The sequence below is a fragment of the Cupressus sempervirens genome, chromosome 4, assembly GCF_028749045.1.
Source record: "Cupressus sempervirens isolate cs-2001-9-10 chromosome 4, ASM2874904v1, whole genome shotgun sequence".
In the NCBI taxonomy this organism is placed as follows: Eukaryota; Viridiplantae; Streptophyta; class Pinopsida; order Cupressales; family Cupressaceae; genus Cupressus; species Cupressus sempervirens.
Genome location: NC_143121.1, coordinates 595039947 through 595059255, shown reverse-complemented (window position 1 = coordinate 595059255; position 19309 = coordinate 595039947). Strand labels below are relative to the sequence as shown.

The 19309-nt window shown below is 32.8% G+C and overlaps 1 protein-coding gene across 1 annotated transcript; it reads left to right on the top strand.

Moving 5' to 3' along the window:
- The first annotated feature begins 11193 nt into the window (after positions 1-11193).
- LOC149562613 (putative disease resistance RPP13-like protein 3) lies at positions 11194-16564 on the top strand. Its single transcript, XM_089828003.1, has 5 exons — positions 11194-11824; positions 12510-12727; positions 12884-13037; positions 13293-13468; positions 16460-16564. Exons 1-5 carry the CDS (start codon positions 11194-11196, stop codon positions 16562-16564), a joined length of 1284 nt encoding a protein of 427 aa, XP_089684129.1.
- Positions 16565-19309: the final 2745 nt, after the last annotated feature.

Genomic DNA, 19309 nt, shown 5'->3' with positions numbered 1-19309 from the left:
GGGCCTATATTTCCTGCTAATTTCCCTAAATGATGTCAACATTATTATTCATTTCTTTTATTGTTCTTTCTACAGACAATCAAGGAGGTTGCAGAAGAGCCCGGACCCTTTAGTTGTGCAAGAAGGTCTATCACAAGTCACAGTTGAAGTTGACAACCAGGTGAATTATGCACCAGACATTTTTATGGTTAAGATTAGATGAAATCATTAATTTAATGAAATGTAGCTTAAGTTCTTATGTTTGATGCTTAACATATTCATAGCACTTGTAAATATCAAATTGTATATGAATGAGATAAAGAGATTCATTTACCCACAATCATGAATCTAATTGAAAGTGATATGGAAATATTTTTTGGGCATAATGTTGTCGTATATTTAATCTTAAAGAGTTTTTGGTGCTTACTCTTCAATAAAAATTCTTCTTGTATAAAAATATGTATTGATCAGCAACACCCCTGCTGTTTACAAACAACAACACTTTTTCCAGCCAACAACACCTCAGCAACATAACATCAACACTTTTTCTAGCCAGCACAGGCATCAACATCTTTGCTATTTGCAAAAGATAGCATCTCAAGTGTTGGAGATAAATTATAATATTCAGTCCAAGCTGGAACATGAACTTAATGTTATTGAATTGTATTTCTTATCAAGAATATCAGTTGTAAAACAAATGTTTATGTCAATCATGAATAAGTTCAGCATACATAGTCTTATATATATAAGTTTATTCATAAATGGTATTCATAACCGGGCTCAATCTAAATATTGCATTCTCCAAAAATATTGTATGCATGAATATGTGGCCTCTGCTAACACACACACTTCAACACGATCATTGTATGCGGATTCATCCCGGAATGAACATTGGATTGTTCATCCAAAAATCAGCTGGCAAGACAACCTGTTGCCTTCTATCTAAAGGGAATTGCTTGTTAGATATCCTCAGATTTGAGGTGTTAAGCAACCAGACCCTCTACGAACGAAGGATTTGAAAGAAAATGCGGCTAATCTATATGAGAATGCAGATTAATTTAGAATGGAGTATGCATGTTTAATCTAAGAACATGTAAAAGAAAGCTATGCTAAAATGTATGCATATTATGCTAAATGAGATTAAACTAGAAAATGAATATCTTATGAAAGTAAGGAGCTCAAATGAATGCACAATCCAACAGCAATTCAATGCAAATTCTCATTCAACCTCTCCCAAAATGAAGAGATGAGGGTCTCTTAAATAGACTTTCCTGGAATCCATCAACGGTTGAGATTGATTTCAATCAACAGTCAGGATTGAAGATGAAGTTCAGTCATAAAGGAAGATTCCCAAATTAAAGGGAGTTAACTGATTTAATTTGAGTAGAAAAAGGAGTTAACTGATTTAATTCCTTTTTGATCAACAGTGAACTGGGAATCTCCCTTTTTGAACTGAAGAAGGATTTTGGAGAGATATTTATTTTAATAAAATGAGATATTCTCTCATAAATACCAATTTCATTTAATTAAATAATTACATTTAATTAATCAAGATAGGCATATTTATTATATTAAATAAATTTAATTCCATAGTACATTAGCCTTAAGATATAATTTAATTTAATTAAAGTATAAATACTTAGTAATTAAATTAAATATTAATCAATAGGTTTAATGTGACTAATATGAGTAAATACTATAGGAATTAAATAATAAGCATGATGAATGCAGATTAGGGTTTTCTGCATCTGACAATTAAGTCAAGTAGCGAGTAGTAGAATAAGAATTTGCCTAGTGGAATGGGACTTTAGGATTGGTCAGAAATAGACCAGAATTGGTTGAGATGGCAATGAACCAATTTTGGGGTATTACAAATATCAACTACCGAAAATGTTCGAACTAGAAAACAATTTCCAATACAAGTAACATGTGCTAGAACAATACATAGAGCCCAAGGCCTCACAATGGATGGTCTTGCATTTGATCCTAGTGGCATAACACAACACGGTTTAACATACACAACACTTTCAAGATCAAGAACAATTAATTCATTATACCTTTTGAAACCTTTGATTCCAGCAAACTTCAAAATTCACAAAAAAATCCATTATGAAATGTTCGACTACACTCAAATGCAACATGGAAACTTGAAAGTCAATTTTCTTGTACAACTCACAATACACACATATTGCTATGTACATTGAACACACATAGCCTACATGCTCATGTAAATGACATTTTAAATGATTACAATACAATGTCCACTGATATCATATGCCTACAAGAACTATTTTCCCTCCCATGCAATATTGATATTTTGTTTGAAAAATATAACCACCATTCAATGTATCATATACATGGTATAACAATACTTACTTCAAGAAATCTTTTCGTGACCAATTCAATAGAACATAGATCAAAAAACATCGAAGCTATAACAATTACAATTAATGAATTAGATTCTCAAGTCAATGTTTGTAATGTTTATATACAACCACATACAACAATTGCCGAAATCAAAATGCTTATTACTGAAATAGCTATAAACTAAATATCAAAAAACAAGCTTTACATTGTTGGAGATTTTAACATAGAAATGTCCATAGAAAACATAATCACAACAACACTCATGAAACATATGCAAAATTACAATATTCAATTCATGCTAAATCAAACACATAGCATAAACAAACCACTCATTGATCATGTATGGACGAATTCACCAACAAGTACGTGCTCCATTTACAAGACTGAAGCATACTGGACATACCATCTTGCAACATTCATTCAAATATATGCAACTTGACTCTAGTTTATGTTATTTTTATAACAGCAATGACTCCACCAAAGCGAGCACCGAGTGAACTACCACAAGATCACCAGGAACTCACTAAAAGGTATTTTCAATCTAAACTTTCCAATCTTTTCATCTTTGCAAATATTTCTAAATAAAAAATATTGACCTTTACTTATTACAGGTCAAAAGAAGACAATGAACCATGTATATTAATAGAAGATCTGAATGCAAGAAAAGTAGGCCAAAGTTTCAAAGGTGATGTCTTGGTAGTTTACAAAACTTTCCTGGACAAAGCAACCAAAACATGTGAAGTTCTACGTGTTGATCTTACAAATTCCAAAGGAGAGCTTACTATAACATTAAATGTCAGTGGCAACAACCTTCTCAGTAAATATGAAAGTAAAATAATTCCAGGCATGGCATTAAAAATAATAGACTTTGACAAAATCACATTTTGATCAAGGAGACAGTGACTGCATACTAATTCTAAAAGATTCCAACATGGTTGAAACAATACCAACTATATTGCATCAATACAGATTCATTCTTGGTACAACTATAAAGCAGTTACTCACAAGCACAACTGACTACTCCATTGAAACAATTGGTGCTACTGTTCTAGCATCATACAAAAAAGGTACTCAATATGTGCTCGAAATCAAGGATGGAAACAGTGACATGAGCAAGGCACTGGTAAGCTCATACGAATAACTTTATTGATAAATCTATGAAAATAATTATCCATTTTTTGACTTTTTATCACATTTTACAATTTCACTATGGCAAATTCAAAAATTAAAAAACTAATTGTGCTATTTGTATTTAGCTATATATGCATTCAAGTTTCACATCCCAATACATTTAGATACACGAACAGCTTGAAAGAAATGAAATACCATCATTGGTCTTTAGGAGCATAGCTAAAAAAAATGATCAAAAACCAGCTCTACAGACAACTCTAGCAACATTTATCTGCAAACTACATAACAAAAGAGCAATGAATGCACTCCACGGACTGTTACAAATTCCAATTCAAGCAAGTTATTTCCAATCCTTTGTCAATTTAATTGAATATTTTATCTTCCATCTTTTAAAGCATACTAATACAAGCACACTGTGAATAGGTCAAGGGAAATTTAGCTGTGGAGAATCCATATTCAAGTCTGTTCCATGCTTTTTGCCCAAAATGCAATTACAAATTTGAAAGCTATGGAGCACTAGAAGGAGAAAACGGTCACTGCAACTGATGTGATGAAACTATCTCATACAAATATACAATTGTACTTGAAAGCAATTATCACAAATCATAGCCAACAACCAATTCATTGCTCTATTGAAAACAATATTGTGCAATAGTTACTTCCTACTCTTAAAAACATAAATTATCGGCAATACATTGATGACAAATCATAAGTAATATTTATGCTCCGAGACTTTTTAGCAAGTGGCACATATACTCTCAACCAATACAACACCATTACACATGCAGTTCTTATGAACCAATAAACTACACATCAAATAACATAGGTATTGCCTCTTCATCCTTATCTGTTTATATTATAAAAAGCATGTACATTTTCTCTATTACATGTCATTTGCAATGCATTAATCATACTACCAATTGTGTAGGTCCTAGATTTGGGCATTCAATGTAAATACATTGTCTATATCTTCTACAATGTAAAAATGCATATATACTATCTCTTGCACATAACTCAATTGTCTTCACATCTCAGGTTTGTGAAATATACATTACATAAGCAACTAGGATTCAAATTTGTATTTTAACATCACATTTTATCTTCATGATTAGTACATAGCTGTAAGTATTTCATAAGAATACATGCACCTGTTGGAACTAGTTTCTAAATATATATTGAAAGCTAAAACAAAAATGAATAGTTCTAAATTCATGACTGTTGATTAGCTCTCATAGACATGCAAAATTATATCATACAGATTACAGCCTAAAAGCAAACACAATTCAACAAATATCTACTCTTCTAATAAATTGTTTATTTACAAAGTCTATTTGTGTTTGTCAGGATCAAATTATTGCAAGGATCAAAGACGAAATTCCATCTTGGACCCTTCTTCCACAAAATGAAGAAGCAATACAGATCATGAAATAAAAAACAAGACAAATTTTGCATTATGAAAGTAGACAGAAATAATAACCTCATTTTGATGTATTTATTTGTCGTCAAATTCTATTGCACATAAATTTGACAGCCTACTATATACATACTTCCTCTGACTCCAAAATTTTACAGCCTTCGATATAACAATAATAGTATGTTTTGCTTTTGGTATATTACAACAATATGTGTACAGTGCTCTCTCTACATCAAGTTATAATTTAATAGACTCTTATCCATGATTTGGTAATTGACAATGTATATGTTTTAAGAATTTTTTATTGAATTATGCATTCACAGATTTGATTATGATCAATTTTGTCTTAGTTTTGCATAAGAACTCTAACATTGTTTCTTATGATATTTTTATGAAAGTCATATTTTTGCTTTTGCAAGATGTCTTTTTCTCAAGTCACTGATACAACACATTTGTTACCTCTATTTTGATTCAATTAGTAGCTCAGTTAAAAATCAAAATGATATGAATTGAAAGCAAACTGCCCTGTAATGTATGGGGCCTAAACAAATCACCATTTCGTTATTTCAGCCCATTGAACACTGCAGAAAAATCTTTTGCCAACAGTATCACCAAACTATTAATGAGATCTAGTATGCTCCTCATGCTATAAATTATAAGCTTCAATTTCTATCCATTGCTACATTCATTCGTTTGCGTCAATTAATAGATTATTTGGTATCTTTGAGGCCGAATATGGAGATGTTATCTGAAGCCCAACGAAAGCCATGCAAAGATCTTATCTAGACATCAGTAAGTCTTATTCAATTTATTTTTCCCCTTTTACTTTAGGCAAATATTTTTATGGTTTCTTTGCTAATGAATTACACTATGATAGATTGTTAAAGAATTGTAGATAAACTCCCTTTGGTTTGACTAATAGACTCCTTTAAAACCTTGTCTTATCTGTTTGGGTAGGGCTTCGTAGAATTGAATGTGGTTGTTATTACAAATAAATATAAATTATTAGATTTTAAATACTTTTATGTATCATCAATCACATAACTATATGTTTGGAAAACATGTCTTCACAACAAAAACTTAGTGGTTTATTAACACAGTTCTTCATTTTTGACATTGTATTTGTTTAACATATACTATCATTTTTTTGATAACCAGTTATAGTCAGTTCCTCTATAACCTTTCTTTTCTATAGACTAATTTTTAAAAAAATAATTATTTTTATCTTCCACCTCACAAATGAATGTTAATCAATATTAATTATCACTATCTATTTTTCTTACCAAGTTCAAATATAAATATATAAATCAAATATAGAGTTAAATGTTTTATATTTTTTATTTTAAATACATTTATTATTTAAGATTGTTTATGAAAAAAAAGACATATGAATTTATAGAGTTAAATAATTTTTAGGTTGTATAATTTAGATATTTTAATCCTTAAATGTTTTATATTTCTTATTTTAAATATATTTACTATTAGTTCTACATTGATGTTTATTTTTGTAATTTGTAAAATGTTATTTCTTAAAGTTTACACTATATTTTACTAGCTAACTTACCAAGTTCAAATATAGAGTTAAATATTTTTTATTTCCTATTATATATATATTTCTTATTAGTTTTACATTGATGTTTACTTTTGACAATTGTAAAATGTTTTTTTTTAAAAGTTTACACTGTGTTTTGCTAACTACAATTTTACAAATTTGCTCAATTTTTTTTCATACCATTAATACTACCCCTCAAACTTACTACATATTTTGGTACTTTGACTTAAGTAATCAACAATTTTTTTAAATTAAATATTTCTACTTATAATTGAATTGGTAGAAATGAGTAGTTCATTCATATAATATATATTTTTATTGTTATTTATATATTTCTTATAATACTAAAATTATTAATATTTTTCAAATTCCCTTCAACTCTTTCTATTATTCTACCTTTACTTGTCCTTATAATAACATATCATTATCTCTTTTAGCTCTCTCGTCATAGACTTCCTTTTTATCTATAAATCTATATTTTCCTTCTTTTCCAATTATATGATTGAAGTGTTTGTTAGACAACTCTATGCTTTTAGACTCAAAGTAGCTAAAAAAGTTTATCGTTGCCAAGTTTTTGTTAAAAATTGTAACTAATTTAATTTCTCTTTCATGCAATACTACTTCAGTCAACCTTAAAAATATGAAGGCAGAAACTTTGACGCATGCGCCCCTTTTTTATTATTTATTACTTCATGCGCCCCTTGTTACAATGAGTTTTAAAGTCAGATTAATTAATTATCTTAGCACTTTTCAAAATAGTTTATATTTAAAAGAATATATTAATATATATTTTAATTGTTATAAATTTTAGCTTGTAGGTTTTAAAAATATTTTCAATATAATATTAAGTATATTTAAATATTTATGCTAATATTAAAAATATTTTGAAATTATATATTATTATTTAAGAATTTAATATTCTTAATATTAATATTATATATCTAGTTAAGAATATGCATACACATTTCTTATGGTAACCTTCAAAAATTCACATTTTTGCATGTTGTCATTGTCATGTTGTTTCTCGTTTCTTGTTTCTAACAACTTTGATTTCCAACCCATTATATAAGGTTTTAAAAAATCAGAGTTGAATGTGGTATCGATAGTGACAAAAAGCAGCAAATTCAAGTACATACAAATTCGTAACTGCTCATATTTGTCAACGAGGCGTCAATATCACCATTCCCTTGCCGAATATTCTCCATTGTCACCTTAGCTTGCTCATAATAACATTAATTTTTTTAATTTAATATTATGTTGAATTATAAAACTAGATATTAAGTTTGATTCTAAGGTTGGGTCCCATGGGCACCCACTTCCTTAAAAATAGAGTGTGTGCCACGAGAAATTTTAGGAATATCTGAAAGGAAGTGATCCCATGAAGTTTATATATGAATCATTTTTTAAAAATTAACTCCTAAATTCAAGGAAGCTTGTGGTGTTATAAATTTTAAAAATAAATATTTAATTTCATCACAAATGTTTTTCATGGGATTATATCATTTTGGTGGGAAAATGAATAGTTGGGTTTTGACTAGTAACAAATTTCTTCCCTAAGCTTATGGGGCTATTTCTAGCCCCACCCTATTTTCACCCGCTCAAATTGAGGGGGCTAAAAGTTGGAGCTCCTATTTTATAAGAGTAGATTCCAAATAAACCTATAGCCCCCTTAAAAAAAATTATCATGGGGTCATCCGCTCCACAAAATAGAGCCCAAGCCACTCCCATGGAACCCCTACCTAATGTTGGGTCCCATGGAGGGGGGCTTCCTAAAAAAAAGAGTAGTCAACTACTGAGATTTTTTAGGAATGTTTAAAGCTGAATGATCTCATGAACCATAAAATTTATTACAACTAATAATTTTGAACTCCCAAACTTAAGGAAGTTTGGAGGATTTTAAATTTAAAATATCAAATAAGAAAATAAAAACTTTCCTTTCTTTTTCTCAAATTTTCTTTTATTTGTTGACATATGGCACAAAGTTTTCCTAAGTTCATGGGGCTAACCACACCATTTTCACCTACTCAAGTTAAGAGGGCTAAAAAATAAGGGCTCTTATTTTAGGGATAGGCTAATCTCTAGACAAAATGCACTAAAGACAAAACAAAGTCAAACTTTTTTTTTTCAAATTCATGAAAACTGGTGATTTTTTTCCCTTCTTTTTATTGTTTTCGACTACAAACTATGTAGATCATGAAGATCAAATGCTAAAATTTTCAGAAAAATCTATGATGTTTTCAATTTTTTGAAAATTGGTCAACTGTACAATTTGTAGGGAGGATAGTCATGTCCCCTATTTTAGTGGAAAAGATTCTAAATAATCCTTTAGCCTCCAAGAAAAAAATCTCATGAGACCTTTATTTCCTAAAAAATAGAGTTGAAGCCCCCCCTCATGGGACCCCTACCTAAATGTGTTCCATACTATGATGTTGCCTAGAAAATTTGGTGGAGAGAAAAGAGGAAAATTGTAATTTGCTAGAATAATTAGAAAAGAAAAAGGGCAAAAATAACATCTTTTTCTTGGAAAACATAGATGAGAAATAGTAGCAACAAACCAATAGAGATGAATTGTGAGTGTAATCAATATTAAGATAAAAATAATCTCTGCAATCTTGGAAGAAACAAACTTTTTTTTAATATTTTAAAATTGTAAGCTTTCATTCTTACCACATTCACATGAGAGATATTGTGAGAAAAGAAAGCAGAGGCCAGTCTGCTAAATCTATGAAATGTGTAAGACCATGTGAAACAAATGTTGTTGTAGACAATTGAAGTGGTCTCCAAAGACTGTGAAAGCTCTTTCAATGAAGAAAATGACACTTAATGGAGGGTACTTTGCAAGGCAGTGTTTCATCTCCTCTAATATTTTCTTTGCACCAAGTGTTAATCTGATTGAATTTTCTTTCTCTATATTTTGCATCTAGTTAGCGACCCATGGACAAATTTATGCCTTCCATTCTCCAGTTGAATACTTCCTAAAACGTTGCTCATGATGCCCCCTATCTATGCTTCTAATTGCCACTAGCATCATGCAAAATTTCTTGATTGTGGAAGAGATGCGTTGACATGACATATCTCAATAAGTGTAGGAATGTCGAACTATGGGATTAGAAGACAAAGAAGATGCTCTTTGGGCTACTTGTCACCCCTGTAGTTCTTTACGGGTGCAAAATTTGGGGCAACAGCTTGTCGAATAAAAAATCAAGACAAATTGAAAGGATACAAAAACACCTGATTACTAGCAACTTGAAAATTAAAACCATGGTGCCGTATGAGATATTATTAGCTGAAGTGGGTGCCTTCCCACTTGAAGTGGATGCAATGGTCTGATTGATATGTTACTTAAAGAAAACCCAGGGAATGAGAAACCACCGCTGGCCAAAGCTAATCACGGAGGAAAGACTTGAAAGAAGAAAAAACACATGGATGAAACAAAACAACAAATGGATGCAAAGTGGGACATCAACATACATAGCTGTCCGGATAATACTGAAGAAGTCAAGAAGTTTGTTTAGGAGAGATTTCATAACATCATGTGGACAAGGCACATGGGGAGAAAAAAATTTCACTATATTATAGAATTTAATCCCAATAGTTATCATGAGGAAAAAGCATATTTAGGGGCAGATATTAAGTGGAAGGTCAAAATGCTCATAGCCTAGCTTAGGACTAGCTCTCACCATCTGAGATGCGAGACAATGAGATGGAGAGTACCAAAAGAGGAGTGGGAAGACAAGATCTGCCTATTCTGCGACATGGGATGCCATTGAAATGGAACAACACTTTGTCATGGAATGTTTAGCATACAACGACACTAGGTCTAGGTACTCAAAGATATTAGAAAACAACAGGTTAAACCACCTCTTCAAGGAAAAACAATTATACAAGACTGCAAATTTATCATCAACATGCACCAAAGAAGAGAAGAGCTAGTCAAAGAGTCACAACTAGATTAGGTTGTAGTTAGCCTCGTTATTAAAATCTTATCATATCATCAAGATAATCCTTCCACTTTCCTCATATCATACCGCTTTAAACCCCAACAATTAAAATAATAATAAATGAAAGATTGCACCATCACTGAAAATAGGGAGTTGGGGATAATGGTTCTCCACCATCGCTGACTTAAAGAGTGTAAAATAATGATAATGCTAAAGCTTAAAAGCGTTCTCTCTCTGCAGCTGACTAGGTGAATGGATAATATCAACGATCCAAACTTCCGCAGATCGGCTTGCATTGCTTTTTATGAGATTTTGACCGTTGATTGGTAAAGTGATGGCTCGCAAATGTACATCACAAGCCATAAACATCTTTGACTAAGCCAAATTTCCTCTAAATTGAAACAGCACAAACATGTCCTAAAAGATACTCGTATGGACAGCTTTTCCACTAAGGATAGTGGAATGAAAATCGGAATATGTGCCACCCACTTGCCATGCTTTTGCCTTTTGCGTTTATCAAGGCAATGCTGAGTTCGCTTTTATTCGTGGATAATTATCGATGAGCTGATTTACTTTGTCCTTCCAACGGGAACCCTATGGAAAAGGAATCTGCTCTCTAGGAGGAGTGGGCATGCCATAATTGACAACTTCACCATTGCATTGCTAAAGAAGCCTTTGGTTTTAAATTCTGAGGAAGAGATTTGAGAAGATTCAAAAGAGATTCGCCAGAAGTTGCCATTGACTACGAGGTCGATGAAATCGTCAGATTGTTAGAGAATTCCTCTTTGGGAATTGTTGCCGTTCTGGGAATGGGCGGGCTGGGTAAAACATTGCTTGCACAGCATATCTTCGACAGAACAAAACATAGGTATGACTGTTCTGCCTGGATTACTCTTTCACAGAATTTCTCTCTTAGAAGTCTGCAATATGATCTAGCCACCCAAATCAGTTTACAACTTGAAAGTGGTGTAACGGATAAGCTATTAGCCGATTCCATACAGGGTAAATTAGAAGGAAAAAAATGTTTGATTGTTCTAGATGATGTTTGGAGTTGTAGTGTTGATGACAATTTGATATCAGGGCTTGGGCTGCCCACTGGGCGTAATAAACAGTGTAAAATAATTGTTACTACAAGAAGTAGAGGTGTTGCTGAGAATGTGAATGCCCATATCTATGAGATGGAACATCTCTCAGATGGTGAAAATTGGAATCTGTTTTGTCAGTGTGCCTTCTCAGATCGTGAAGGAAATAGGCCGCCTGAGCAGCTGGAAAGGTTGGCTCATCCAATTGTAGGAGAGTGTGGGAGGTTAACACTCAGTCTAAAGACAGTTGGGGCATCAATGGCCAAGTCTTCCCTCACATCAGATTGGAAGTCAAAGTTGGGGCAGCTAAGAGAGATCGGAAAAGGAGAGGACTCCACCATGAAAAATTTGAAGCTGAGTTATGACTCTCTCCCTCCCAATTTGAAATCTTGCTTTTCTTATTTATCCTTCTTTCCAGAGGACACGCATATTTCATATTCGACTGTTAAAATTAGAAGAGCTATATATCAGGACTATGTAATATATTTGTGGATAGTAGAAGGATGTATTCCCCAAGAGAAAAACAGAGGACAGTGGGAAGTAGGGCTAAGTTATTTCCATCAACTAGAGAAATTATGTTTCCTAGATGTAAAGAGATGTATAAGTGGTTACACTGTGCATGACTTGTTGCTTGATTTGACTGTAAATACATGCAATGACCAGGAGTGCGAATTTGATCTTCCTTTAAAAGAAACAAGTTGCTGCAGGCTACTACTAGCTAGAAAGAATTTAGATACTAGGTTAATTTTAGAAAGGCCTATTTGCCCGTGATCTCTTCGCACACTGTCGTTATCTCAGAATCCTGGCATTACAAGTATTCCGGAAAAGTTTGTTGATCGTTTTTGAATACTCCGGGAAATTGACTTGAGCCGCACTGCCATATCCACCTTGCCAATATGTGTTGGAAAGTTGAAACTCCTCAAGGTTTTGAATTTGTCTCACACACAAATCAGTGAGGTGCCAAAGTGTGTAAGAAGACTTAAGAGTTCAGTTCCTTGATGTTTCCTATTGTAAACTCATAAGACTTCTTCCTGATTGGATAGGGGAGCTCAAGTTTATTTCCCATCTCAATGTAGAATGGTGCTCATATGAGCTTCTTACCAATCATGTGCCCAAGGGAATATCACAGCTCTTGTGTCTAAGGACACTGAGATCAGGTTTCTTCCAATTGTCTATTGAAGATAATGAATTCCTCACGGTTAAAGATGTAAAGAGATGTATAAGTGGTTACACTGTGCATGACTTGTTGCTTGATTTGACTGTAAATACATGCAATGACCAGGGGTGCGAATTTGATCTTCCTTTAAAAGAAACAAGTTGCTGCAGGCTACTACTAGCTAGAAAGAATTTAGATACTAGGTTAATTTTAGAAAGGCCTCTTTGCCCGTGATCTCTTTGCACACTATCGTTATCTCAGAATCCTGGCATTACAAGTATTCCGGAAAAGTCTGTTGATCGTTTCAGAATACTTCCGAAAATTGACTTGAGCCACACTGCCATATACACCTTGCCAATATATGTTGGAAAGCTGAAACTCCTCAAGGTTTTGAATTTGTCTCACACAAAAATCAGTGAGGTGCCAAAGTGTGTAAGAAGACTTTAGAGTTCAGTTCCTTGATGTTTCCTATTGTAAACTCGTAAGACGTCTTCCTGATTGGATAGGGGAGCTCAGTTTATTTCCCATCTCAATGTAGAATGGTGCTCATATGAGCTTCTTACCAATCATGTGCCCAAGGGAATATCACGGCTCTTGTGTCTAAGGACACTGAGAGCAGGTTTCTTCCAATTGTCTATTGAAGATAATGAATTCCTGGGGATTTCCTAAGCTGGTTCATCTGGAGATTCTAAACTAGCCTCTTTTGGAGGAGTTGCCAAAATTGGAAGACGAAGCCGTGCAACATCTGGAAGTACTAATAATAAACAGTTGTCCTCAAGTGAGGAAAGCTCCAGAGGGAATGGAGCGATTGAGGAGACTAAAGCAGAGAGGTTTTACAGGCAAACAGTGAGTTAGAGAGGAGGTTAAAGGAAGGTGGAGAAGACTGGAATAAAATCAAAGCTCAGAATTTTCCCATCGAAATTATCTTCTAATAGCAGCTTTGGTACAGAAGCAGATTATTCCCTTTAGGTGTAACATTAAAAGTATTACTTCCTGCCATGCATCCTGGGGTGCCAATTTCTTTTATTTGTGTAGTCAAATGATCAATAATAACAAGTATTAAATCTCTTTGTACAAAAATATTATAACATTTGTTTTAATATCTATTTTTATTTTAATATCTATTCTTAATAACTGAAAAATATGATCTTTTTCTTCTCTCATTGGTTTGAAGAAAAAATTTAATTTTCTTTTCAAGAAATAATCAAGTTTCTATATCTTTATTATAAAAAAAATGTAAGTTTCATTAAGATAAGACTGGAAACGAGTTCCGAAAGCTTCTTATTTAAATTTTCTTTTTTCTTTCAACATTTATTTCTGAGGACAACTATTACCATGATTTACCATAAACCTTGAAGCTATTTGCAAATATTCTGTAGATGGCTCATCATAAATTCATACTTCTGATTTTCAATTTGTGATTTTAGAAGTTTTGTTGTTCATCCAAGAGTAGGAGTTAGATTTTTGTTGGTTTAAACTAGACAATCTATTTTAATCTGGCTTTAAATTTGTACTCCCTAGAATTATTTATGTCTAGAAGTTGTATAGATTTACTTAACTTTTATTCTGAAAATTAAAACTTTTCTTTACCTCTTGATTAGAATTTAGTTATTACGATTAAATGGGCAAAACATTTAAGGCTATAATGGTTCTCTCAAGCCATGGTCATTGTGTGCCTAAGGTATTGTGTAATCTGCTCAATGATTGAGCCACAAATTAGCTCGGCTCTTTACACCTGTAAAAGGATATTCAAATATATAGTGTAGGTGGATGTAGAATTACACCCATTGATTTTGGACTCTTTTGAAATCTATGTGGTATATGTAAATTCATCACACAATAAAGACCAACTGCAAATTTTGACTTGAAACTTGGAGCAAGGTTGTTTATTTATTTATTTTTGTTCAAAAGCCCTAGTAACATGAATTAAGATTAGAATAATGCCCTTATTGGATTTAGAATGCACGTTAGCCTATATGGCTACGAAAGTCCAAGTTTTAATCCAAAATATAATTCTTAGTATGTGGTCTTGTATTTTTTTGTTTTTGCTTCAATTTTCATAAATAATTTCCAGCCAACAAAACTAAGATCAGCCAAGGAATTAGAGAAATCAAATACCAATGGAAAAAGGCTAAAAATCCAACAAATATCTTGAAAATATAGAATAGTGTTAGAAATGAAATCAAAAAAAAAAAAAAAATTCTGTCAACTTTGAACCAAGTAATAATTAGGATTAGAATGAGTGGCTACATAAGATGGGAAAAAAAGCACGTAAATTGTAAGTACATTGGAGTAGTTGAGCAATTGATTAGTAGTAGAACTAAATTCCCATCTCTAATCTTCTGGTTTACACTTAAATCATTTTTTGTCAAATCATTTTTTTATCAATAATTTACTACTTGTAGAAATGAGTAGAAAACTCCATAGCCTTACAAGCACGAAAAGAATAGAAAATTCTATGGCCTTGCCATCACCAAACAACATTATAAAAATGAACCATGATATAAATTGCATGCAAAAATCTTGCCCTGGAAGATGCTTCCAGAGTTATATTTGAAGAATTCATGGGCAATCTTTTGTCCAAGTTGTTTTCTCCCAATAGAGGAGAAATAATGGATGATATGAAATAGCCATCTATTGGCTGCAAGCAATGAGGCAACATTGATATTCATAGTACTCTTGATGTTTTCTTATGAGCAATAAAATAATTTGTTGTTTACAAATTGTAGCAAGCGATCCTTTAATTCTTACCTATAATATTTATTCTATTAGGAAACTTGGCTGACATGCAGTTCCAAATGTAGATTGTGTTTCAAAACTGGTTCATCATTCTTTTCAAAATCTTCCTATCATTGTTTCACAGGTCAAACATCATAAGAGCAAATCTGGCCATGTTAGATATATATAACATTTTAACTCTTTAAAAAAATCTGTACAATTTTATTTAAATATTTAAAAAATAAGAAAGACTATCCGGCCATAATTTTGTTTTAATTATAATTCTAATAATATTCACAAATAAGATGATTTTGTTGTACTATTCACAAATAGTAATTGTCATGAAGAAAGTGTTCAACATGAAGGTTTTACTTGGAGTGACAATGATTTTAAATAGTGTTTATGCTTGTAATAATTGAAGTGGTGGTTGTATTTTAAAATTTTCAAGGCTTTTGCTTCTTTAGGGAGACATCTCGGATACTACAAAGTTGACCTTGATAGCCCTGGTAGCCTATGTAAACAAGAGTTGTAGGACAGCCAAGTTCCTATTGAGAGAGTGTGAACATCAGTAAAAGCCATGGCAGTCTTGCTCTATCAAAAAACATCTTAGAGTGTCCTGAATTGTTGCAACCCAAGTGACCAGAAAACTAAAACAGGTTTTATATGGCACAAATCACTTTGTCATTACTATTTGAAAGAAAAGCAAATGACAAGTATCCAATGACTGATAAAAGAACCAAAAGGGAAATTTCCACCCCCAACTCATAAGTGTAAGGAGAAGTTGTATAAAAAAGACAGAGCTTGACCAACCCAGAAAATTAGATTGTGAAGAACCATGTGAGGGTTCAGGTTGGTTGGCCATACTGAGTGCTGAGAAAAAGAGTAGACAGAAGATAATTGTTGGTACTAAAAGATGAGAACTGTCATGCAAATGAACCCCAACAATAATTGCCAATGAGATATGTAATCAGCAGAACCATCGAGCTCTTTGGTCTGCAATAATAAGTAGCAGACCAGCTTAGGTTGGTTCTTGAGGATTCTGTGAGATATAGCTTTCGGTTTCAAACAAGTAAAATATGATCCAATAGTGACTCTTAACATCGTATGTCATATGTGCAGGCCAAACTGCCAGTGACATTTATCACTTCTTTCAATGAAAAGGAGACCAAGATGAAAAAAGAACTTGTTGAAACCATGGAAATCAAGTTCCTCAAGATTCTGTAGAAATTGTATCCCAGAGTCATCAATGCCAATGATAAAAAAGGGCGAAAAAGGGCAGAGTTCAAATGCACGAAAAATATTGCGAAACTCTAAGAAAGCATTATACTCTTTAAAATGAGATGAACCCAAACCAATCTCTCGACATAAGCTGCTTCAATCTATTTACAATAATAAAAAAAGGTGTATCTAAAAATAGCACTGCAACTGTTGTGTTAGGCATGGATGCAATATGCGGTAGCAGGGACAAGGCATGCCTTCATTTAGCCTAGAACGATCTGTTTGTGCAAAGATTCACATTAACAGAAAATAACAGAACTCGCTGAAACCATGGCAAGCAAAAGCACAGTAAATGAATATCTGATAGTACACTGCTCATAGCACAATAAAATTTGAAATTTCAAACCAAATAAATGAATCTCATCTTTCGTTAAGGAAGTTTGCATGGGAAGTATGGGAACTGGAAGAGTATATGTGTGTGTGACACCTAAGCATGATTGATATACCAGTAATAAAGACTTGTGTCTTTTATCATAGGAGTATTTTGAGTCTATTTTTTTTTAGCAAATAGTCTTTCCAACAGTCATAACTAGTGACTCGGTAATAAAGACTCGTGTCTTTTATCATAGGAGTATTTTGAGCTTTTTTTTTTTTTAAAACAAATAGTCTTTCCAACAGTCATAACTAGTGACTGCCTTTAATCCGAGCCACATTCAAAGAAAATCAACATTTCTTAATATTTTTGGTTTGTAGCCTTCAAAGGCTTTCTTGTCATGCATGGTGAAACTCAATCTTTTAATTATCTCTTACTCAAGGGGTCTCAACAAATCCTGTGACTTGTCCAAATATACTGAATGTAGAATCAACAAATTTCCATCTACATTTGTGAGCGCTCTTACCATATCACCTAACAAATTCTTCTTAAAAACCTCTTTACACAATACCATTGAGTTTGTTTTGGATGCACTCATAACCGCTAAAATAGAAAGAAAGGTTGCTGGTATATTACTGTTGACCCTAAAACGATGATCTGTCTCCATGAAGTCTTCCCTTGGGATGATTTTCACTACCTGTAAGCCGATTTCATCAATTTCATTAATGATTCTGCTCCATCTTTCTAGAAGAACTTGTTCCAAAAAGGCCATCTTCCTCAGGATTTTTTACTGGCTTGAGACATACAGCTAATTCCATTTCTTCAGCCTGACCATTACCTACAAATGTCTTATACAAACTTTATAGCCTACCAAAAGTATTTGGCTTGCATAAAACTCGATGCATTCGCAAGGCGTCATAAAAATTATCTCCTTACAATTCTACATTTGTGAGATGTCAAGGATTATGTCTTAGCTCATTAAAATGACTTTAAATAAAATATCTAAACTCTTCCATTCTTGTAATTTTTAAAAAAATATCAAAATCCTATCATAATCAAAATGCAATCAACACTACTCTTAATTCCTTAATCTCATCTGGATGAGCCCAACCACCTGCCAATTGTAAACCCAAGTTTTTTCCATTTAAAAAATATATATACTTACAAACTATAGTCTTGTACTAAATACTGCTTCATCTATGAAATATGTTTCAGTTAGATAAATTGTCTATATATAAGATCCATACTTTATTTGACCTATTTTATTTTAATCATATAGACTACTATGGCTATGTATGATCTTCCATCATCGGTGCCTAATCACTAACATGGATCTTTGATCTTATAACTTTGTTCTACTATGTTGTCACTTTGATAATTCGATTTTAATTTATATGAAACAACATTCTCTTTATTCCAGGAGTTTATTTACTTCTTTTTGTTAAGTTATTAGAAGCGTGAAATTAAAAAAAGAAAGATACAAAAATCAGAATTAAGAGAAACTGAGACAGAACAATTCAACACAGAGAACTATAATAGTTCACCTATTTGACTACGTCCTTTTTTAGCAGTTTGCCTATAGCAATCAATAATAATGAACAATATTCAATCGACTTATATAAAGCTTTTAAATAGAAATTAAGAGGCACATATTTGAAGGGCAAAGATAATGATGAGTATTGCGATTCACACACCCAAAAAGCTTCTACTTAGTCCAACTAGTGCTATGATGCTAGAGAACTTTCCCTACTTTGTCCCTACTATTACCTCTTGGCAATGCTGAGAGAATCTCAGTAGTACTCAAGTTTCTCCCATAAAACAATCATGGTCATGAGTGCATCAGCTGGATTCTTCCAGATGGTATGACCATTAGCTTCAGATGGTATTGGGATTCACACACCCAAAAAGCTTCTACTTGAAGTCCAACTAGTGCTGTGATGCCAGAGAACTTTCCCTACTTTGTCCCTACTATTACTTCTTGGCAATGCTGAGAGAATCTCAGTAGAACTCAAGTTTCTCCCCTAAAACAATCTTGGTGAGTGCATCAGCTGGATTCTATCAGATGGTATGACCATTAGCTTGTTGCTCCAACCTTGTTAGAATAGGTAAAAACTTTTAAAGATGCATCCTTTCCACCAAAATACAACACAAAATCAAAAGTACCTTTGAGATAGCTTAGGACCCAGTTGACTACATTCCAATCTGGTCTACCCAGGTTACTCATAATTATTCTCACCACTCCCACTGCAGGGCAATGTCCAAGCAAGTGCTCACCATAGCATGCATAAGGCTTCCTACAACTGAAGAATATGGAGTCCCATTTAATTCTTCTTGTTCCTCTTATGTCTTGGGTACATGGATGAACTTAATTGGAAATG